A 23,266-nucleotide genomic window follows, 5' to 3' on the forward strand; every position below is an offset into this window, starting at 1 on the left:
CTCTATAAATGCTGCTCTCAAGGCTGCAACCTAAAGCAATAGTTGGATCAAGATGAACATTTAATGTACCTTTCCCTAGCTCTGGAGGAGGCTCCTACAAACCCAGCATTGAAAGACATCTTGGGGCTAAAACAAAAGATGGGTGCAGCCACGATAGAAAAGCATAAAATTAACATCCTTACTCAAATTCTTACACTTAAAGTTTGTAGTCAGTGCAAATTGAAGATATCCTATTTAGTGCCTTCATTTAACCTTTTCCATACCTTGCTTAATGCTATCAATGCTATAAAAGAGCATACATGCACAGAGTATAAAGATGCTACAAAACCCACCATCACGCCACTATTTTTTCACCAGAATATTGCACAGGTCCATAAGGGCAGCAGAATCTGTCCCCTGGAAGAATAATTAGAAAGGCAACCAATAAACCACAAACTTATGACCTTCATGTTTTCAAGGAATCAGTAATATTTGTCAACAGCGGAATTTAGTGTCACATTACTTGATGATATGTATTCAGTAAAAAGGCCTGGAAAGTCTTTGTTTATAATTAAGCAATAACGATTGAGGGCCAGGGCATTTCCTGGGGATTAATGACCAGCTGGGAGAGTCAATGGCTTGAGGCAATGCCTTGGGCCATTAACCCCAGCCAGTCATTAATTTCCCCAGGAAATGCCCTGAACCTCGATTAGTGTAACTATTATAAAAGGAGACTAGGGAGAAAAAGTTTACCATTAACATTCTCCCAAGGAAATCTATTCCACAGCCAGTATTTTTTCATTTTGTCACATGCCAGAAGAAGTGCGTAAGTTAAAACTGACACGAGAAGAATTGGCGATTAAAAAGAAGAAAAAAAAAAAAAACAAAACCAAAACCACAAAACACTTTTCCTTCTCCTAAAGACTTAAATTAACGAGTTCTGTAGTGAAGGCAAGATTCAGCTACAAAAGTGGCTAGGCAGCTTGTTTAGCTCATTAAGTTGTGAAAGGAGATGAACATTTCCATATAATTACTGAAAAACCCCACACTGTCTAGTATCTTTGCTGATTGCTCATTTTCTTTCTTGATACACTGAAGAAAACAGCACATGCCTGTGTACTCTATCATCTATTTTAGATATTTCTCCCTTTCTCCCTATAGTCCGCCACTAATGAGAATTACAGCTCCGAATGCTTCACGTAGGAAGCACAGCTCTGCAACAAACAGCGCAGCAGCTGGGTTTCTCCTCACCTAAGCTGTATGCAAGTGTGAAGAGATTTGTGGGCCCAGGTAGAGATCAAGCTCTCCAGCCTGATGACTGAAGGTACCAAGACACCTCATGTAACAGGTTAAAGACACATAATACTCTGTAACCACTAGCTGGATCAGAACCGCCCTGCCCAGTTCCCTCTTCTCCCTCCCGTACTCATGTGCGCTGCTGCTCTAAAAAAGTTAAACCACACCTGAAGTTTCAAAATTACTTTCAAGGTCATTAAAAGCGAGGGAAAGAGGAGTCTAGGGTTAAGTACAGCGAAGAGCATTAGCTTATACCTGAAATAATGAGCTAGAACAAAAACATTATCTGCACATAATCAAGCCTCTAAGCCATTCAGAGACACCAGATACACACAGCAGGAGATCAAACTACAGTACTCCACTGAAGTGGTCCAAAAAAAAAACCCAAACCCTACGAGAAAGGAGAGGTCACAGGTATTTTAAAGAACATAGGTGCTTATGCAGGCATTCACTGGAAGCCTCCTTCTCCCTCCCTCCCCCCAATTAGCCTTCAGGCTGGTTGATTAGCTGGCAAACTCTTTGAAAGGGTCAGTCTGTCCAGAACTGGTATTTCCACTTGGGAAACAGCTCAGGCATGTCATATACCTGTGCTCACCCAGCGCCACGATCTCCGGCCGACGGCTGCGATCCCTGTTATTACTCGACACAAGAATGTCAGAGGGGTTTTGTAATCGCGTAGGGCAGCCAGCAATAAAGTTCTTGCCTGAAACACGGTATTTTATGGGGCACAACGCAACTGCGCACGCTTTATAGATTTAGTTAGAATGACTTCCAAACTTCAAGCCAATTGCAGAGGTGCAGCGAATCTTTAATTGAAGTAATTTAGCTCCAGCCCTCAAACACCCGAAAGGAAAGTACTTTTTGGAGGGGACAGGGAGCAGGCACCAGCACGTGCTGGCACACAGCAGAGGGGGTTCGCAAGGCGCACATTAAGGCACAGCTCAACAGCGCTTTTGACAAGATTGCTGTACCTCAACGAAACACAGCTAACGAACTTGGGCTCATTCCACAGTTAAGCTGCACCTAAACCCGTTTAATTGTGCTATTACTGTAAATTTCGCCACTACGGTAACTAACGCAACTAGAGCCAATTTGCCTTATTAAAAAAAAAAAAAAAAAAAGAGAAAAAAGGAAAAAAAAAAGAGGATCACTGCCAGGAAACAGAGCTATTTTAAATAAACAAATACAAGATGAATGCAATTGCCATATTAACCCTCTTGTTAACTTCTGAAGTTTAAAATTACACCCTCATTACTAGTGTGTAATTGAGTATTCTCCCAGCTGTTTCCTGCATTTGAGGTTATTCAAATAGTTCATTAGCACATCAAGAACACCACACACACTAATGATACCTGATGCCCTTATCTACTATTGTGGCCCGACTTTCATAACTCGCATCTCCCACAAAAAGAGAAAGAAAAAAGGGGGGAAAGAAAGAAAAAGGAGGGAAAGGGGGAGCCCCCAGGGCTGAGCTGTCTGTGCTGCTGCCAAGGGGGAGCATGGCAGCACCCGGGCACCTCTCCAGTCCGACCCACAGGCACGCAGCAAGCGGCCACTGGACTGGTGGCAGGGGAAAGAAGCAACTGGGGGGTGAGGAAGCTGGGTAACTCGCGTCCGGGCTCATTGGGACAGTGAGTGTTGCCCCAGAAGCCACCCTGGGGCCGGCAGTGTGCGTCAGTGCCCAGCCTTGGGGGAGACGGGGAAGAAAGGAGGGGTGCAGTGGCGGCTATGTGGGATGGGGTGCGGGGTTGCCACCTTTTTTTTTTTTCTTTTTTTTTTTTCCTCCTTTCTTTTTTCTTTTTTCCGGTTACCTGTGTGGGGGAAACAATAGCAGGTGAAACTACTGTGGGTGAGGTGGTGCTTCTGTGCCCATTGGCTTCAGGGAGGAGGTGAGGCAGGGGGTCGTGTTTCACTGAGACCACCACCACGGCGGGCGCGGCAGCGTCCAGGGGCTCAGCGGGGCGGCGGCAGAGTCTTTTGGGGGAGGCGGAGGGCCCACAGGCATCGCCACCAGCCGCGGCCCCCGCTGGGAACACCGCCTCGTAGAGGGCCCGCTTGGCCGGGGCCACCGCGGCCGCTTCTGCCTTCACTGGCGCGTCGTCACCGTCTTTGGGCAGCACGTAGGGGTTGGTGGCGGGCGGCCGGGGCCGCGGCCCGCCATTGAGGGCAGCGGGGGTGTAGCAGCCCCCGCCGGCGGGGTGGTGGAGGAGGTGGTGGTGGTGGTGGTGGGGAGGGGGTGGGTGGTGGGGTGGCTGCGGTCCCCCCAGCTTGGTGCCGATGCCAGCAATGCTGTTGAGGGTGGCGATGGAGACGGCGCCGATGCAGTGGTTGGTGTAGGTCTTGGAGAGCTTGGCCGCCTTGGAGAGCATCTGCATGCGGGTGCCCAGGAGGTTCTTGCCGATGGCCTTGTTCTCGTACCAGGTGATGTCACCCTCGCTGCAGTGGTCCCGCGGGCGCTGGAAGAAGGCCTTGCAGAGGGGGTTGCGCTTGGAGAGGTACTTGACGAAGCTGGCGTAGGGGCAGAACTCGGTGCCGGTCTCGTACATGCGGGGCAGGTTCTCCTCGTCGCTGCTCTCCGCCCGCTTCTTGCTCCAGGAGGACGAGCGCGACTTGTGGTAGGGCCCCAGCGCCTTGAAGTAGACGAACTTGCGCCCATCCTCGTCCACGGCCAGCCCGAAGGAGTCCTCCTCCAGCTCCCGCTGGTTCTCCCGGCCCCGGGTGCAGAAGTACATGCAGGTCTCGAACCAGACCTTGTTGAGGAGCCCGAAGGGGCTCTGGGTGCTGAAGACGCTGCAGGTGTAGAGCTTGCGCAGGTCGGCGCGGGTGATGGCCTGCTTCTGCACCACCGGCCCGGCGCCCTGCTCCTCCAGCTTGCGGATGACGGCGGCCAGGGTGAGGTTGGCGGCGCGGAGCTCGGGGTCCTTGGTGAGGTCGAGGGTGCGGCAGTAGGGCGGCTCGTTGAGGTAGCGGTTGAGGGAGCTGCGGATGCTGATGAGGGAGGACTTGGAGTAGAGCTGCCCGCTCTTGGAGCGCGCCTCGGCGTAGAAGGAGCGCAGGACCCGGCAGAGCGCCCCCTTGTCCATCGTCTCGAAGTCGGGGCTCTGCGCCTTCTCGCTCAGGTACTCGCGGAAGATGCGCACGGCGTAGCGGGTGGCCAGCCGCGTGTTCTCGCTCAGCCGCGCCCGCTCCGGCCGCTGCAGCAGCAGGGCCGCCTCCAGCTCCGCGTCCTCCGCCGCCCCCCCGGGGCCGCCGCCGCCGCCGCCCCCCGGGGCAGCCGCCGCGGCGCCCCCCGGGGCCGCCCCGACGCCGCCGCCGCCGCCGCCGCCGCCGCCCGGCGTACGGCCCGGGGCGGGCGGCAGCGGCTCCGTCTCCTCCTCGCCGTCCCACTCCAGACCCATCTCCTCTTCCTCCTCCTCCTCCTCCTCCTCCTCCTCGTCCAGCAGCAGCCCCCCATCGGCTCCGTCCTCCTCCTCCTCCTCCTCCTCGTCCCCCGTTATCTGCACCTCCTGGATCTCATCCTCCTCCTCGCCCTCCTCCTCCTCGCCGGCGCTGCAGTAGCGGTGCGGGCGGGGGGCGACGCCGCGGCCGGGCGGCCGGTCCCCCGCATTGTTCCCGCCGCCGCCGCCGCCGCCTCCCCCTCCGCCGCCGCCGCTCCACTCTCCGCCGCCGCCGCCGCTGCCAGGCATTCTCGCCATATTGCCGTCTCCCTGCCAGTCCTCGGGCAGGGCGCATGCGCTATATTGGACCGCAGCGCTGGAGCGCTTTTGTGTTTTAATGACCTTCAGCTACCGGGAGGCAAAGCCGGGCTCTTAAAGGGGCCGCGCTCTCAGTGGCGGCGGCGGCGAAGGGGCGGGAGGCGTTGGGATGGATGGGGAGGAGGCAGAGCCGCGCTAAGGGGGTACCGCGGGGAAGGGAGAGCTACTTACCGCGCCCGCCGCTCACCTCGGGTCCGTCCCGTCCAGCAACGGAGATGGGCGCCGGGGGGGGGGGGGGAACCGCCGGGCCGGGGCGGACGCCCCGGCCCGGCGGTTCCCCCCCCCTCCCCCGGCCCCCCCGACAAAAAGCGCGCACCGTCTGTGGAGCGGCTCTTTCGGAAGGGACGGACCGCCACCACGCAGCTGGGACGGAGGTCGGCACGCCTCGCGCCTCCTCGACCCTCGCCCGTCCTCACTTCACAGTAACTTAAAAACAAACAAAGACAAAAAAAAAAAAAAGCCACCCCAAAAACTCGGGTCGCGGCTGTCCCGCAGCACCGCTCTGCTGCCCTCGACGGGATGCTGGCGGGGCGGACCCGGTCCCCCGCCGGCGGGACCGCCGCGGCATCTCCCGCCGCCGGCCTCGCACCTTTAGCCGGGCGCCTGGGACTCGGTCGAGGGGCTCGGGAGATGGACGCTCGGGGCTTTGCATCCGTGCGGCTTGGAATCCGCCGGGGAAGAGCCAGTCGGTAGCCGCGGCGCTCGCCGGGCTTGCGGGAGCCCCGACGAGGTGGGTTGCGGAGAGGGAGAAATCAGGAGTCTGGGAGCTGGCGGGCGCCGCGGGCCGCTCGCTAGCTCGCTGGGGCTGCAGACTTCAGGGCAGCCGGAGGGCACTCGGCCCCCCGTACCGCCGCCGCCGCCTCTCAGGGATCCCAGCTCCTTCCTCGGCTACCCCCTTCTGCGACGGGGCAAAACCCGAGGGAGACTCCCGCAACCGCGGGGTACGGAGCCGCCGGACCTAGCGAGGCCGCTCCGCGGGGGCTTTTGCCGCGGGGAGCCCCCCGAGCAGCCCAGCGCGGAGAGGAGGGGGGAGCGGAGCCTCGGCCCTGTCCTCGGCCGGCAGGGAGCTCCCGCTCCCGCTCCCGCCCGGCTCCGCTCCGGGGAAGCCGTACCCAGCGGCACCGCAGCCAGCCGCCTCGCTGCACACTCCTTACCCTTCCTTCCCCGGGAAGGGTCGTTCGCCGGGCCGGAGGGCACAAGCCCTGCGGCCGACGCACCGCCGGGGAGGGAGCCTGTCCCACGCGGGACGGGACGGGACGGGCCTCGCCAGCTCCCCGCCGGCAGCAGCCGCGCTACACAAACCAAACTACCCCACGACCACCTCCCCCGTACCTCCTAGCCGGGCGATTTCTTTTATTTCGTACGTTGAAATAAATATTCATTACGACTACTGGCTACATCTGAAATTATAGCCTTAATTGCAGAGCTGCTGGCCTGAGTTACCACATTTGCTGCTTACTCATCCGTAGGCAATTGCTCAGCGCCGGGCCCCGGCCGCGGTGGTTACCTCGGGGGGGGGGGGGCTCGGTGCCGGTGCCGGTGCCGGAGGCGGGCAGCGCCGAGCCCCGCGGCCGCCCCCCCGGGAAGGAGGCCGGCGGCCACCGACGGGGCGTCCGGGGCAGCCCCAGCCCTCGCCGTCCGGGCAAACGTGGCATCCCATAGCAGGGATGCGCAAATTGTTCAGCAAATTAGGCCAATTCGAAACAAATAAGCACTCCGGGAAGAGAGCCTGCCACTCCCAGAAAATAATTGAAAAGAAACCCGGCACTGTTATATTGATGTAAGCCTGGAGTCAGTACACGGAGGTCAAAGTTGTTGCATGCACTAACGAAGTTGTGCTCGCTCTGCAGTTTGAGAGCGGATTATGTTCCCTCTTAGGTTGATGGCATATATATGTATATATACTCTAGAGATTTTTTTCCTGTGCACATAAAGAGGATATAAATAACATATTTTTTTTTTTGCCCCTGTCATATGCTATCTGCAACCCAATCCTGAAACAAAGTCTCAAAGACCTTCCAATGATGGACCAGATGCTGAAACAGACAGCTAAAAGCAGCAAGACCTTGTTGTGGTTAAAATCTAAATGCCCCAGACAAACTCCTTTTAGGAGCTATAACAACCACCCTAGAAGACAGAGAACTGCAGGGCTTGCAGGATACACCTTTTCTGCGGAGATCTTTCTTCCTTTTTTGTTCCCATAAGTGCTAAAAATGACATGATTGGCATTAACCTTTGAACTTGATTCTGTCTTAAGATCGTAGAAGAGATGAAGCCGCTTTCTTTTTTTAAGAAGAGCTTTTCAGAGCCACGAGGGCAAAAGGTAATTGAACGTTTGTTTTTTTTTAACTTTAAAAAAGATGAACACCAGGTTGACAGCTTCTGTACTTGGATGTTCATTTAATCACCATTTCCTGATTACAAGAGGTGAACTATGTTGACAGACTTGGAGATGAATATGGAGCCCAGGATACTAATAGTAAGTATAAAGGACATACAGAACTTGCAGTGAGGTTGGAGGGGAAGAACGTATACGGAGCATCCATATTACACACATCAATTGGAAGCACCTCAGCAGCCAGGGGGAATTCAGAGAGTAGGAAGTGAGGTGTTGAGCATGCTGCAGGTGCCCATAACTGGGAAGACACCTGCATAAGGTACATACCTATATAACCTATATGTATATATATGTGTGTATGTGTATATATACATATGTAAGTTAATCACATATGTGTTAACTTACCTATCTGTCTACATTCCTAAAGACAAGATTTAGCCTAGTCAGTTGTATTCCAGAAGTTTAAATCCTATTGTTCAAGCTCTTAAGTTAGACAAGGTAATCGAACCACATTCCAAAACTGCCAGAGTTGCACAAGGTTGTCTAATGCAAGTTGGCATAATAACATTAAACTTACATCCACTCCACCCTCCACGTCACTAATCAGAATTTTATCCTGCCGAGAGCTCCGCGTGGGCATAGACAGCATTCTCCCTTAGGACTCAAGGTTTGAGGCTGATTCTTATATAGGTCCTCTCCACCCTTGGAGATGTTTTATTTCCACTGTCAGTAAAAGAAGATGTAATACCCACAGAACACTAATAATGCACCTGCCCCGCTAAGGTTGCAACCCTAGACCAAATTATCCTTCCTTTTCTATAGTTGGAGATCAGTTCATATGCCACAGAATTAGCATGTCAGGTTAAGAACCAAAACCAAACCCCCTTCTCCATGAGTCAGTTGGTTACAATAAAGGTAATGCTTGTAACCGTGTTACCAAATAGTTTCAGGCCTTTCCTCACTTCTTTTTTAAGCTACTCTTCCCCCTGGCCCCTGGTCTCACTCCTGGCAAGCACAGAGCTTGCTAGAGCCACGCTCTTTGACAATCCAACTATTGTGCTAAAGCTCTCCACAGCCTTATTCTCCTTCAGACTAACACAGGCTGGTTCTCCTGTAGCCTCTGTAAGTAGTTATTTCACTTAGAGCCACCTAAGTCTTCCTGGTTTGGTGTTTCTTGGGAGGTTTTTCATCATGAAGCTTCACTAGGAACTAAACCGGAATATCTCCAAAAGCCAAGAAGCAAAGAAAATCCATTGAACTCATTTGCTCCCTGGGATCCAGTCTAGGCATCTAGAAAAGATTTTAAAAAAACAGTGCTTAAAACAAGCTTGTTGCTTAACTCTAAGGCTGACCGCACGGCATCTTTTTAAGAAAACAGCTTTTTCTCCATGTACACCTGTACTGTTAGTTTAAATGCAATAAACGGGTTTGTAAAATGTGTTAATATGTTTTCTAAACACACGATATTTTTGCTGTAGAGGCAGGCTATGTGGAAATTGGTATGAGAAATCCATATTGACACTATAGAACTAGAAGGCAAATAATGCTTGGGACTCCTGGAAAATTCACTTAGGGAAAAAGCATGCCCTAGAAATTCTTCTCCCACCCAGAAACATACAGTTTTGAGATAAGCTTTTTTAGCATTTCAGAACTGTCACTTCAAAATGCTAATTCAATTTTTATTTTACTCTTTTACTCGGGTATATGATATTTCTAGTTGTTTCATTACTTCTTGATACTACGGGCAGCCAATGCTGCCATATAATGTGCTATAATAGATTTTAAATCTCTTTTATTTAAAATTTTCTTTTTTAGATTAGTGTCTCCTGTCTGCACAGCAATGAGATGGCTTTATATAACTCAACAAAGGAGACATTGATTTAGAAGAGTAATGATGTATCCATCAGTGCTAAGTTGCAGCTGTTCTTAATGAATTTTAAAATACAAAAGCTATTTCACCTCTTAGATTGTCATATTATGAAATGTTAGTGGTAGTTGCACATATCAAAGCACCAGCTACTACCGACACATTGTGAAACGTGAAGGCAGCATCAAACCAGCCCCCTCACGAAGCTCCACGGTGCCAATTGAAAGCATATTTCCGAAGGACACTCATATTTTTTTTCCCGCAGGTATTTGCTGTTATTCACTTGACTGCTTTTTTTTTCTTTTACAAAAGCAGTATTTTTGTTGCTGAGGCCATGATTTGTTTCCCGATTGCTCCTTTTTCAAAACAAACCAGAGAAAACCTGGGTCATCATCTTTGTAAGAAAGCACGCGTTTAGTGCTTGGCAAATTAAAAGTCAAGACTTCGTGAATCATCGTTATTTTCAGTGTCAGGCAGCTGGAGCTTTTTTGCTTCCAAAAAAATAGAAGAGCTATGTTGTCAGACAGCTTGGAGAGAGGCAGGTAATAAATTGCATTGCACTGCATAAAGGTTTTAAGGTTCTTTTAAAATGTGTTGGAGGTAAGTTGCCAGGAGATATATTAACGTTTTATTTAGCTGTGTTTCGGTTTATGTTTGTCTTTGGTTCTGTGGTGATGAGGGCACTTGAAACACATTGGCTGGTCTGTGAGGCACAGCAGTAGCTGGTTATAGTTGCTCTAGCAGTTGTCCGGTTGTTTCTATGAACTACTGACACCGAGCAGCCCAGCACGTTAGTGGCATGACATTTATCCTCTGTGAAGAGAAAGAGCTCTTTCCATTCAGGCTGATAATTTAAGTTAGTTTTTAATCCTTCTCAACTGGGCCCATAAATTCTATGTGGAGGTGAAGGAAATTCAGCAGGACTAAGCCAGTAACTCAAGAAAGGAACCTCCAAAGAGACTTCCCTGTGCAACCACAAAGCCTTGTTTATAGGTGTTGTAGGTCTGTGTAAGTACAAGTTTTCACTTTATACAGTGTTCTTAGTACTATGTAATAGAGCATAAATTGATGCTGTATTGAATATGGAGTTCTTGAAATCCTATTTTCCGTTCATAACCTTCCAATAAAAATTTATTTTGAACTAAAAGTTCAGGCTGGAAGTCACAGTGGGCTGGATGAAGTCTAGAAATGCAAGGGAAGATTACTGGTTATATGACAACAGGGTCTAGCTGAGAAGGCTCCTTAAACATTCCTTTAAGAAAAAAGGAAGAAAAAACCTGAGTCCTTACAATTTAACAAAAAAAAATGTAATGTAATGAGACTCCGAAGAAATGCACTTTCCACCTTGTTTCTGTACTGTATGGACTCTATCTCTTTACTTTTTCCATCCCCATCGCATGACCTGAAGTTTCTGTGTTGCCACGAGATGTGCTGAGCGCTGATTCCTGCGCAGGGCCAGAGGTAAGGCTTTACACCCTGCAAAACTTATTCACGCCAGGCTTTTCTCAGAGCTAGGGGTCCTCAAGGGACAGGGCAACAGCTGGCCTTCAGCACAGCCTGGAAAAGGGAATCTTCCTCTGACCCTCAGCTAGTGGCTTTAATGCCTCTTTATACCATGAATTCACTGTCAATATACTTTTGTTTTGACTTAGTGACTGAAATAAACTGATTATTCCCCTTTTCTACCAGTATTATGTCTGTGTCATAGTGAATTTGGAAATTCCTTTTCAGGTATTTATGTAGCAAAAAACCCAGCACCAATGGCCTGTCTACTTGGATTTTCTTTTCTCAATTGAGTTATCTCAGCTGGATTGACACAAACCCAGTTTAAGCAACTTTAAAACTGGGTGAGTTCAAACGAAGCCCACAGAGGGTGCAACCATACTGTTAAACAGTGTCAGAGCCCCGCTCAGGCTCTCACCCAGACCCACCTTTCTGTTGCTGAAACAGTAACTTACAATTAAACACAACTCTTCAATTTTTGTATGTCCCCCTTTCATTCTCCCCCAGTTTATTTGATATGATGTTTGCAAATCTGACCTGTGCAAATTTTGCACCTATTTTCTTTTAAACCATCATTTGGTCATGATGTTTTCTGGCCCTAGTAAGAGAATGCCACATTCCCTTCTCAAGGTGTGAGATGCTAAAGCATCTCTGGTTATCCTGTGAGATCTAAACATACAGAAACTGTCCAAATAAGGTTTGCATCACAGATCACACTAACTTGTAATGCAGCATTTTAGTAGAAGGGAATAAATTCATAGGTCATATGGAAGAAGAGTACAGGGACAAAAAGTATAGCATGTTTACCTTCAGCCCCCATCACGTCCTTTATCAGAGCATGATTTGGTTCATATCAAGAAAAAAAGTAGTAGAACATGTGGCAGAATATGAATAGATAAGGAAAGTTTGCGTGCTAATTTTGATTTGACTGGTCCTTCGTGCAAAAGCACTTTCACAAACTAAATGTTGCTAGTGTATGTGATTTCATATAAAAACTGGGGGAAAAGCTTCAGGGTATTGTCAGGACTTTCATTTGAGGTTCAAAGCCAGAGGCCATGGAATAAAAGAGACCTGAACGGTCTCTTTGCAGTTTGCACCTGTATTTTAAGTTATAGAGGGTAAAGCCTGGAAAAGTGGAAAAACCGAAATGATTCAGAGGTAAGATAAAGCAAGCTTACAAAGTTTAGTGAAAAAGACTGGATGCACTGGATGTTATCTCTCTTGTTTTGTCAGTATCCAATAATACTAAAACAGATGAAAAATACCTTCTAACAGCTGGTATGGTTACCAGTATTTTGTTAGAGCTTGGCATTTTAAAAAAAGGAAACCACTTCTGCAACTGTTGAGAATGCTTAAGTACAAAACTTTTTTGTCCATCCCTGAGTTGTACCTTGCTTTGAATCGCCTTGCCTTTTTCCATCCATGAAAGATTAAGCTGGCCTTGATTCAAAGTTTCCTTATTTGAAGATCAAGGCTAAAATTCAGTTTCTTTTCACGGAACTAGAAGTGTCATCAAATAAATAAAAATAATTTTAAAAACCCTCAGAGCCAACACTTTGCACAATTATGGACTGAATTATTTATTTACAAGCAGGTAGTTATTTGCTAGAAAAGACCCTGGTTTTTAAGGTCAATGAGCATTGTTAAAATAAGCAAGGAAAAAATTGTAAGCTCTTCTTTTGCCTTGGACAAAACAAGGTCACATTTGCAATTTGCAGTGCACGATCTCTCCATTAGCAATCTTGGCAAAGGTTTATCAAGTTATTCTGAATAATTTCCTCCAAGTTATGAGAGTGTCACTTGGCCTGTTACAGGCCTGTCCCTACAGTTTACTCTGCTGTTTACCTGTGTTTTGTCAGACTCATTCTTGCTGATTGGTGTCAAAGGAAAAAAAGCAGTTTTTAAAATCAAAGCTTCAGTGTGGAAGGATATAAAGTGTGAAATCCAGACCCATTGCTTTCATTCTGGCTTTAGTGATCATAGAAACCTGCTGTAGGGCAGGACTAATCTGCCAGAAAATTATTATTGAGCCCTGGTAACTCAGATATATGTGCAGACTTGAAAATGTTGTTCTTTGTGCCAACTCCAGGTCCTACAAGAACCTCACATGGTATCCTCCACCTGGCTCAGAAATATGCTGCATTCCACCATAAAGAGGAGGAAGTTTGTTAATTCCCAGGCAGCTGTGAACAATTTAATCTCTTTCCAAACAGCCCAGCATCCTATTCCAATTGCAAAGTTTCTTGGGGGATGGATAGTTTGAAGAGCTGGTAAGAGATAATAGAGCCTTTATTTCAAGGTCATTCCTACGGATTTGGCCTTGACAGTAACATCTTGATAACAGGATTGCCAAATCTCCTAGCCTCATGATACTTAGTGGGTTTGGAGCTTCCTCCTCCATATGCTGGAATAGAGGGGTTGAAAATTAGTGTTTGGAAGACACGTTTGAAACTTTTAAGTACTGCTCTGTAGAAACTTGGAAATCAGGTGGAGAACCACAGTTTTGTAATTTTAGGGAGAAGAAATCCCTGTGATTTTTAAAATAGACTTCTTATTCTGAAGACTGGTGGTTGGCACTCCTGGGATTTCCCAGATAAACTTGCCTATTGGAACTGAGCTGGTATCTTGGTTTTCCGGACAAGTCTCTAAATTACTGACTTCTTTTCCTCTCAAGATTTCTTTATCAAAAAATCACCATCCAAATCCTGTGCAAGCCATTTTTGCCACCTCTTTGGCAATATGTTTAGAAGAGTCAAAGAATCACAAGGAACTACTTCAGGAAATTCATATCCAGATTTCTTCAAGTTCTCAGAACCAGTAACTTTGTTCTGATTATTAGAAGGTCTCTGCATTCAAAAACTTGTACAGGTATTTAAGCCAGCTGTACTTCTAAACAGGCTTGCACCTGATATGGTTTCCATGGGAGCTGCTTGGTGCTTAGCCACTTGCAAACATGGCTGCTTATGTAGATAATTAAATTAGAGTTAGTGAACACAGTGATCTTCTGAAAACCTGACCTTTGGTCTTTCTGGTACACTGGTAGAAGAGTGAAGGAAAATACATCCTTTCTGTGCTTTACATATTCTGTACCACAATTTTTTTTTTTCCTCTGAAACAAGCTAGATGTGACTTTCAGGATACTTCTACAAAAGCACCCGCTATTTCACTGCATTTTCAGCAGTTACAGTTGGATTGTTCTGCCCAACTCCAGATACAGCATTTCATCAGCTTACTTCTATTTTTATGAGTTCCCAAATTTTAAAGCTTTTCTTTTGTTCAGCAAGTTGTATTGGGCTTGGCTTACACTAAAAAGTTTAGTAATATTCTCTAGGAACTAGTTTTATGCTATCAGAAAGTACTGGTGTTTAAAGTACTTGGGAATCTCAGTCATACGTGAAGTGGAGAGGCAGAATTACAGGAGCTTTGTTTGTGAAGCTAAAGGGATCAAAGTATCTGGATTAATTTGTAATGTTTTTGGGACGGGCACTGTATTTGAAAGGAAGTTCTAGATTCAATTTGTTAACCCATCCCTTCAAATGAGCTTGTCAGACCCCAAACAGGCAGGGACAGGATTTTGTCTTCTGAATTCCAGTTTGGCCACTAGTGCCTGGGCTAATTAGCACCAGGTAGAGAGAAACCCACACGCTGCTGAATAAACTAGAAAAAATCGGATGTCCCACTGAGGTCAGCAGCACTAATTAGCACCCACAGACAGGAAATCTGCTTGAACCTGCCTACCGAGCTTCCTGGCTTTGGCCACATCCAAAATCTTATGGGAAAATGATTCTGATGCTGTACCATGGCAGAAGCACGGTGGATCGCTCATGGGCTAACCTGTCCACCTAGAATTTTTATAATAATTCTCCCCTACTGGGGTTGCTGAAATATTGTTGTATGGAGGGTACAAGTGCAGAGGCTTTTTGGCCACCCAACAGATCAAGTTTGCCCCTGCAGGGGTACTCTCTGCCTGGCTCTTAAGCTCTGTGAGGTCCAAGAGGCCTGGTACTACTTCGGGAAGTCATGTTGAGAGTTTCAGCTCTCAACAGTAGAACCAGTAACACACAGAACCTACACAACCACCTCCACTTTAGGGAAGTCTGTCAGGTCTTCATTTCTTCATGCTTTCTGGCCACAAACTCTGAGCTTTCGTGAAGGTGCTCCCTAATGCCATGGACAAATGCCGCTATCCCCTTCGCTGTCCTGCTCAGAAGTCCACCCGAGGGACAGGCTGCTGATTTCTGGTTTTGTGCACGGTCTCTGAAGGGCTGTTGCGCCTCTTAGGCTTTATCTAGAGCTGGGCGACTGTTGTTAAAACAACAAATATAGCTAAACCAAATACTTCTTCAGTATTTTCGGATATGTTAGTGGAGCAATACCTCTAAGCTTATAGTATTTTTACTTTTTTATCTGCTGTTCAATAAGAGAATTTTGAAATAAAAAAGAAGAGTTTTCACCCTCTGAAAGCTTCAGAAAAGTCAAACAACATTTTTCATCATAATTTGAACGTAAGCACTGTGATATTTGTATTAGGCAAGCCTCCTCCACATAGTACATCAGTAATAATACATTTTTTAATGAAAGGTGGTAAATACTGGCCCTAGAGTAGTTTCTCAAAATCCTATGCATAAATGATTATTTTAATAGGCAGTAGGCAAGCTAGCACTTGCCTATATGAAAGGCTTACCCTTCATTTTAACCTCAGAGGGAGAACCATTCCTCTCACTTTCGTCTGCTTTGCAGAAAGGGCATGAAACAACCAAAAAAATGTTGTGAATGTTCTACAACTTTGGATATGTTTTAAACTGGAATAAGAAACCAAACCAAAACAAAAAATCACCTAGCTGAAAATAGACTAATGTAAATAAGGAAACAAAAACAGTTAATAAAACTTCTGGCTTGGATGACACAGGAGTTTTACATAGTGCTAAAGAGGATCTCTTCCCTCAAGTGTATCTAAAATGTCACTAAGTCAACAGAACAGTACGCAAAAATGGGCAGTAATTGTATTGTATTGGCATAACCAGTTTGAAGACACTTGGCTGGGTTATGAAGAGGACACATTTGTCATGTGGAAATTACCTATTACTACAAAGCACCTGTTATCCAATACTGCCAAGTACTTCAAGAAGCACCCCAAAAGCAAGAAAAGAGAAAACCCTGAATCTAAGACCACTGGTCGCACCTCTTCTTTTGCATTCTGCCATGAAGAGTATCCTTCTACTCCGGGCTGACACAGTCTGGATTGACTCTGTTGAATCTGCCGTAGAGCAAGGCTTAGCGAATAGACTGGGGAAAGGAGAACTCAGTCTCAGCTGTTTGCAGTCATCTGAGAGCTTGTGGTGATCCATGCCACGCTGTTTGTGCTCGCTGCAAAATGTATACACCTTGGGGGAAAATATTAGTAATCTGGGCACAAGAGCTAAAGACTTTCCGGTAGAATAATCTGCATCACATATTTGGCTTAGTTTCCTCATGGAAGAAATAGGAAGCCCTCTTGCCCTGTGTAGTCAACCGTCATTCAACTTACTACTATATTTTTAAAGGACATAGTAAACAGCAAGGATGCCAAGACTGCTGCTGTGCCCTAATGATATATGTGAGACCTTAATGTTCCCCTGTTAATACAGAGCTCAGAGTCATGAAGAGAGCAGGAAGTCTAGAAAATCTCCCATCATGTTTGCAAACCCAACAATATTGGGGGGAGCTCATCTTGGATTCATGACGACCAGTCTGACACATGATGACTTGCAAAGTCATAACAGACAGAAGTACAATTTCGCCATGGGCATTCCTCTTGAATAAAGACACACCCCCACTCCTCCCCCACCCCCCGAAATCCAGACCAAACAGATGGCTATTTCCTTCATTAGCACCCCGTCTTGCTCCTTTTGAACAACTGCCACAGCTGTATCAGAGAAGATCTGATACCAGGATGTCAGGGCTGGGCTCATTAACCAAGGCAATTAAGCTGGAACAACGGTGAATGACAGCAAAAGGTGGGGGGCTGGAGTTGGACTACAAAAGAATATCAAATTGTTCTGAAATTACTCCCACTCAGGTTGCGCTTTCCTCCAACAATCCCTGTGTGCCCCCTAAGTCTGTTGGCAATTATCTGAACCTTTACAGCCCTAAAGCCATCCTGTTGTCAAACTGTGTGCAATTCATCCTATACTTTTCTGAGAGGAGCATTTAATAGAAGAAGATGTGGTCTGGCTGCCTGCAGTTTCTTCCCATCAGCAGTCCCAGTGGATAGAAAGTCATCGTGGGAGCATTCCTATAGCCCTGATCCATCTATGATCCTTTGGCATGTCCAGGCATATTCATGAGCTCTATACCCGGAACAGGTGAACGCTTCTCAGTAGCACAACTAAATTTGAACTCTGCTGTCCTAGTGAAGGGGCAGTGGTGGACAGAGCTCAGGGCCAGAGCACATTGGACACAGAAAAGGGAGGGACCGATGTGACAGAGCCAGAAAAAGGGTGCTGTAGAACCAGACTTCCTTCATCCCACAGCTGACAAGAGGTGGGATCTGACTCTTTTCCCTCCCAGCAGTGACTCTCCCTTGGTGAAGGCAGCAGCAGGAGCAAGCCTCGTTTTCTAGGGCTCTGGCACAGGTGACGTGGAATTGGGTCCAGGGCTGGTTTGTTCCTCAAGGCAATCTGCTGCCCTCAGTAACTTCTGTGTTGCTAGAGCCTCAGGTCAGCTCTGTTCAAAACCTCCAGCAACCTTCTTTGAAGTCGAACTGCTGGAGTCACAAGCAAAGCCTAAGTAAATTTGCTGTGCCTGCAGAGGCAAGAGAGGATTTCTCCTGGGACACTGATAAGGACTCTAGTCAGTGGTGCCAAGCAGCACATATGTTGCAGAGGTCATGCAAGCATTGCCATTGGCAGACAGGGTCGCTTCACCCCAAGTGGAGGCTGAGAGTGAACAAGAAGTCTGGTTTTAAGGCACACCAAGACTTCTTGCATTTGCCTTTTTTGCAACCCTCAAAGGGGTACAAAATCTACTAGTTTCTCTTTGTTCACTCCAATTAAAAGCAACTCTGGAGAAATTCATCTTAGGCCCCTTCTCCTGGTTTTCCTCCTTTGATGCCACTCTTGGCAGTCCAGTCTCATGCTGATAAGATGGGCTGATAAATGTCCTGGGCCTGGTGCTATTCCTTCTGCTGTTACTCTTCTGCGAGAAACCCCCTAGTTTTTCCCCTCTCGCTTGCGCATCGCACCTACGTGACGCAAACCCTGCATATCAGTCCCAGCTTGGGCAATGCTTCCTCCCCTCATCTGTCCTCCACTCTCTCCAAATCACCTCCTTCTTTCTCCCATACCCTCTCCTTCACCACCTATTCTTCCTTCGGGAATGAGCAGAAGTACGTGCCCAGCTGCCTGAACTGTTTCCTAGATTTCTGTTAGTGGGATTGGGAAGATGAAAGACAGGGAAAGGTGGGGCAGAAAATACACGGAGCTGATATGCAAAGCTACCCTGAACACCTCTTCTACTATCTCCTCCTTCTGCTTTATCTTTCCTCCTTTGCAATCCCTTGAAAACTGGCAGGAAAAAAACTGCATGCCTGTCAGCTTCAAAGCAGAAGAGAAAAACCCCTTCCTCTCTGAGCTGTGATTGTATCTCAGGATGGATGACTTCCCACACTTCTCTAGGAGAATGCCTGTCTGCTCTGCTGAGCATACAAACAGCTGAACAGACAGTGCTACTATCTGTGGGAAAGACAGGATGATCATCCCCCTCTTTCTCCAAGTTCCTCCATTCTTGTATAACCCTGCCTGCCTCCTCAGAAGGTTCCAACTTCTCACCTTGACACATGGTGCAAAACAACCGTGATGCTCTACTCAAGGTGGCACCAAGTGCTGCAGCGGTCTGCCGGTACTTGTCTCCCCAGCCACACATAGGGGAATCTCTGCGCTTTCAGCCACGTGTCCTTGCAAGTGTTTGGGTACAACAGTGCCCAGTCCTTGCCAATCTCAGGTATTCATGACCAGAATCTATACCCAAACAAAGCATGAAGAATGAGAAAAAGCCTTGATTATTTTTTAAAGAGCGTATTTGGGAGTATTCACTTAACTTCCGTTTTTGAATTTTCAGATTGCATTTGTTTTCAAGTCCTGTTCTGCATTCCTCTTCTCCCACTGCCCTATCCATTCACTGCCCATCCCAAACATAAGGGGTAAGGATGACCGTTTCTTGCTTTGAAATCAGAGAATCTCTTCATTCCTGGATATGAGGCACTGGGAAATGTACTGGGAGGTGAGGTGAGGGAAGAGGCTTGGCAACCCAAAAAAGAATGCAATAAATGAGTTATTTCCTTTCAAAGCATTAAACTCCACACCCTAGAGTTACTGGTCTTTATGACAGCCTAGTCAAATAGAAAAAGACTCAGAAAAGCAGAGGAGAAAGGTCCTATGTTTCCAAACTGATGCACGGACAAAGTGCCAAATGATTGCATTTCTTTCATTTGCCACAAACTGGGTTAGCTTTGAGCTTGAAGGAGAGAGAATAGCAGGTTTTTAAGTACTGCTTCTGGGCCTGGCATCAACACTTCTGTTGCCATAATGTCAGACATCAGAGGCAATACACACGAAAGGATGCGGGCCAATGCCTAGGCAAATAGAAGTGGGAAAGAAGGACTGAAAAATACATGCACGTGGCAGGGAAGGAGGACTCCATCCCTCCCTACAAATGTTTTGAAATTATAACCTCAATTTCCTGAATTTCAGCAAATAAAGTCACTTCAAAACAAAACCAATGAAAAAAAAATCTCTAGAATTCTGTGCAAGGTTAATTTGCCAGAGGCAGATTTTGTTCTCTTAATTGCCATTTGCCATGTACCAAAGCCACAGTCCCCAAATGCTCTTGTGTGTTTCCCATCAGGCAAGCACACACATGATTAAGAACATTTGAGCAGTCATCCTTAGAACTGTGAAAAAGATAAACCCTTAAATGAAGGAAAATTAGTCTTCTCAGCCACAGAAACCATGGCCTCAGATGCTCCTTCCCCTTGCCATCCACCAGGGCTCCTGAAGGGCTGTTGGATAACTGGGGGTAGATAAGTGGCTCTGGGGACAGACTATGGGATGGAAAGTGCATTGATGGAAAACATCTGAAACTTTGATTTGCACCCTTACTTGGGGGCTCCATCGAGAACTTGGAGCAATTTAGAGACACGTATTTGGCACTTCTCAAACAACTTCAGCTGTCAAGTAACTCCCTGATTTATTCTCTTCTGCCTCATACTTCCACTGTTTTTTCTTCCTTCTGTTTATTTTCAGACCATCGCTTCTTCTCTGCCCCGTTTTTCAACTTGTATCACCATGACCTGGAGAATTCATATGCATTGCCTGGTGCTTTTCTTTACTTTCCCTTGTTCTCTCCAACACTTCATCAAGCACAATTGTCATGAAGAAAATATTTACCTCAAGAAATTATAGCAATCTGCTAATCAAGTAGTACATGACCAACTACAGAACTCTAAAAGACCTCCCAAGTCCCTTCCATTCTCTGTTACTAGGCTTCCTTTACCATTTCAGGACTTGTCTACCCTTGACAGTTTTACTAATGTGACTGATTAATGGAAGAGTTTTCATTTTATATTGGCCAACAATTGTACTGATAGAATCTCATCACCGTTATCACAGTTGCATTGCTGTGAAGATGACCTACACAAGCCACCTTTCTGATGAGAACACCACCACCCAAGTGCTGTGCAGCTACAAGTGGGCATCACTTCTTTGATCTTGGATATATCATGGAGGCTGCCTTCCATCTTAGGAATTAGAGTGACACACTACAAACTTCTGTATTACAAAATTGTGTGATGTAAAAAACTTCTACCAAAGCACACAGAATTCAGTAACTGTGTTTAAAAACCTCTGGTACTTGCATTTCCACAGTGTTAGACAGCACTAACATGATACAAGCTGAAATGGTGAGGTCGCTGCTCCAATGGGAGCACAGTAATGAGGTCCAATATCCACAAAGAATTTGCATTCATATGCTATTGTTCTGGAGTCAGTTAATGATTAACATGGATTAACTCCTGTGCCTTATGGACACAATATCAGTGTTTCTCTAAAATGCAGGGATACACAGATATACTGTAGGGATTTTGAAATAGATTATGTTCTTTAAGACTACATAGTGGTAAAAAGCAAAAATCTTACAGATTATTAAAAATGTGTATAATTCCTGACTTTGCTGGCAAGGACCATTATTTTACATGTAGTGCCTTGGTATTTCAGGTCATACCTGCCTTGTGTGATCCCATGTGCACGCTGCAAACAAAGAGAACGTGATAAGGCAGCAGGAACGTGATTAAGCTTTGATCAGAGGATGGATCCTGACTCTTATGTTGCTGAGAGTTTGTGGGCACCAAAAAGTATATTGTAAGTTTGCTCAGCAAGCTAAGGGTGTGACATTAATGCAAGTCACCCAACACTGGAGTCTTCCATATAGCCACATCTACAATAAAACCACTTCCCCACTAGTTAGATTAAAGCCAGCATGGCTATGCTTCTTCTCCTACTGCCACATTTGCTTTTGCACTTAATGATCTAATCACATCCTCTTTTTTCTACAGGGCCTTTGCCTCATTCAGTGCCCAGGATGGATGGGACTCATTGAATAGGCATCTGTAGTCTGACAGTTTGTCTGCAGATTTGCCTGGAGCTGCAGATACATCCTTTGATTCTATCCCTGGCTCTGCCACAAAGTTCCTGTGTTAAGATACTGGACTAGTCACTTAAACCAACCAAAGTGGGCACCAAGAGCTGCTTTTTTATACTGTGGGTGCCTGACTTGCATCACTTGAGATCTCATTTGTGAAAGAGCTAAGCACTCATTGCATGCAACTGGGACAGAATGCTACAATAATGCTAAATACTCTGAAAAAGATAGACACTCAGCAGCTGAAACTTAAAATCAGTAGACAGTTTTAGCCATGATCTCCTTGGACTTCCTTTCCTATATGCAAAATACTTCTTCCTGCATGGGCACAGTGTGACAGTTACAAGTACGTCTTTGGGAAATGGTATTTTTGAGGTTTCAAATCCCCATTAGGACGAAAAGAAACCCACTCAGTTCTGAGGGGAGGACCTCTCATACAGCTTCCAGGTGTTCAGGTTGTCCTATGCAGTTGCTCAAATCAGCAGACTTTTGGCATTTCTAGGTCGTTTGTACATTCAGTTTAACTGAGAAACCTTTCCCCATCAGGATTTCATCAAAACTGAAAAATTCCAGCAAAAAGCTTCAGTTTTAACAGAACTTTTCTTGTCACACAACTACTTTGTACACATTTCCTGTCTGGGCTGCTGAGACTATGGTAGGACTCTCTGGGAAGAGTGTACCAATCCCACTGTACAAGTTTCTGTTTCCAAAGTTTGTTGCTCTGGGTGAAGTCAGACTAGGCTTGCAAAGGCACCTCTTTCATCTGAACTCTGCTGTACCAACTACAGATGCTCCACAGCTCCAGGGGAGCTCACCTGGCTCAGGTCATCATGCCATGTTACAGACACAGAGGGTGACCAATCTCCTTGGAAAGCCCAGTAACTCTGGGCCGTCCATCCAACCTGCAAGGTCTTCAGATTTGCTCAGAAGGGTACGCTGCTTCAGTCCTAAAGTAGGCAATTGATACAATAAACCATCTGAATGAAGCTGCCACATATGTAAATGTCAAAGCTTTATACCTTCCTCACATACATATGTCCCTGTCTACACTACATCTGAATCTCTTCATCTTTCAGGAACAGACAATCTCTCAGAAGAGAGATCACCTGCCCTTCCAGGCCAGTGTCCAAGGGCAGCAAGGAGCACCTTGAGTGGCCGTATTTACTAGGCGCTACAAAAGCAGGTGTAATCAAAGCTGCTCCAAGGAGAGAAGACAGTCATCCCATGCCTCTTGGACTCCAGCCAGGTATTTCTATATCCATTTTCAGCAAAGCTTCCCACCCTTTGAAGACGGCAAAATTTAGGCAAGACTATTAAGAGAGATGGAAAGGTTTCAGGAGGTTGTGGCAGCAACTACAGGCTCTGCTGTCTGGGTTCCGTGCACATCACTTCTAACAGGGATCAGTGCAATCTGGCATTTAAATAATGTTACCGTGGGAGCGGTTCTTCTCTGCAGTGTGCTACAGTTTCTTGTGTAGTGTCAAATTTGGTATCATTTTGACATCTGGTCTGTGGCACTCATCCATCTGTTGTAACTGAGTAGGTGTTGGGTGGGGTTGGCAGGAGAGGCTTGTTTAAGTGTTTGTTTTCATCCTGTAGAGGAACTGCAGAGCCAACTCAGTAATTAATTAAATACTCATCTTTAAAAAAAACCATGTGTGTACTAATATTCTAAAGAAATGGTGAATAAGGCAGCTGGTGCTTCTCACTGCTGAAATGTGGAGACTTTGTTCCCATTTCTCCTTGGTTCCATGTTCAGGAAGCCTTCCCCATTGGGCTGGCACTCTGGTTTCTATTCCTGACTCAGCCAAATGCCTCCTGGCTGAATTTGGATAGGTCACTCCATCTTCTGTG

At 46.6% G+C, this 23,266-nt stretch overlaps 1 protein-coding gene across 2 annotated transcripts in view; it reads right to left on the bottom strand.

Annotated features, from left to right (window-relative positions):
- Positions 1 to 23,266, bottom strand: part of KCTD1 (potassium channel tetramerization domain containing 1) — a 105,949-nt gene that overhangs the window by 67,245 nt on the left and 15,438 nt on the right. Inside the window, exon 1 of one of the 2 annotated variants that reach the window (XM_075023180.1) lies at positions 3,087 to 5,074. The exons of the other annotated variant lie outside the window; for it this stretch is intronic. Within the exon in view, the coding sequence (XP_074879281.1) occupies positions 3,087 to 4,970 (1,884 nt within the window). The 5' untranslated portion in view covers positions 4,971 to 5,074. Of the gene's footprint in view, positions 1 to 3,086; positions 5,075 to 23,266 lie in introns of those variants that run through there. 2 annotated transcript variants of the gene reach the window in all.

Source organism: Buteo buteo, chromosome 3, assembly GCF_964188355.1.
Source record: "Buteo buteo chromosome 3, bButBut1.hap1.1, whole genome shotgun sequence".
In the NCBI taxonomy this organism is placed as follows: domain Eukaryota; kingdom Metazoa; phylum Chordata; class Aves; order Accipitriformes; family Accipitridae; genus Buteo; species Buteo buteo.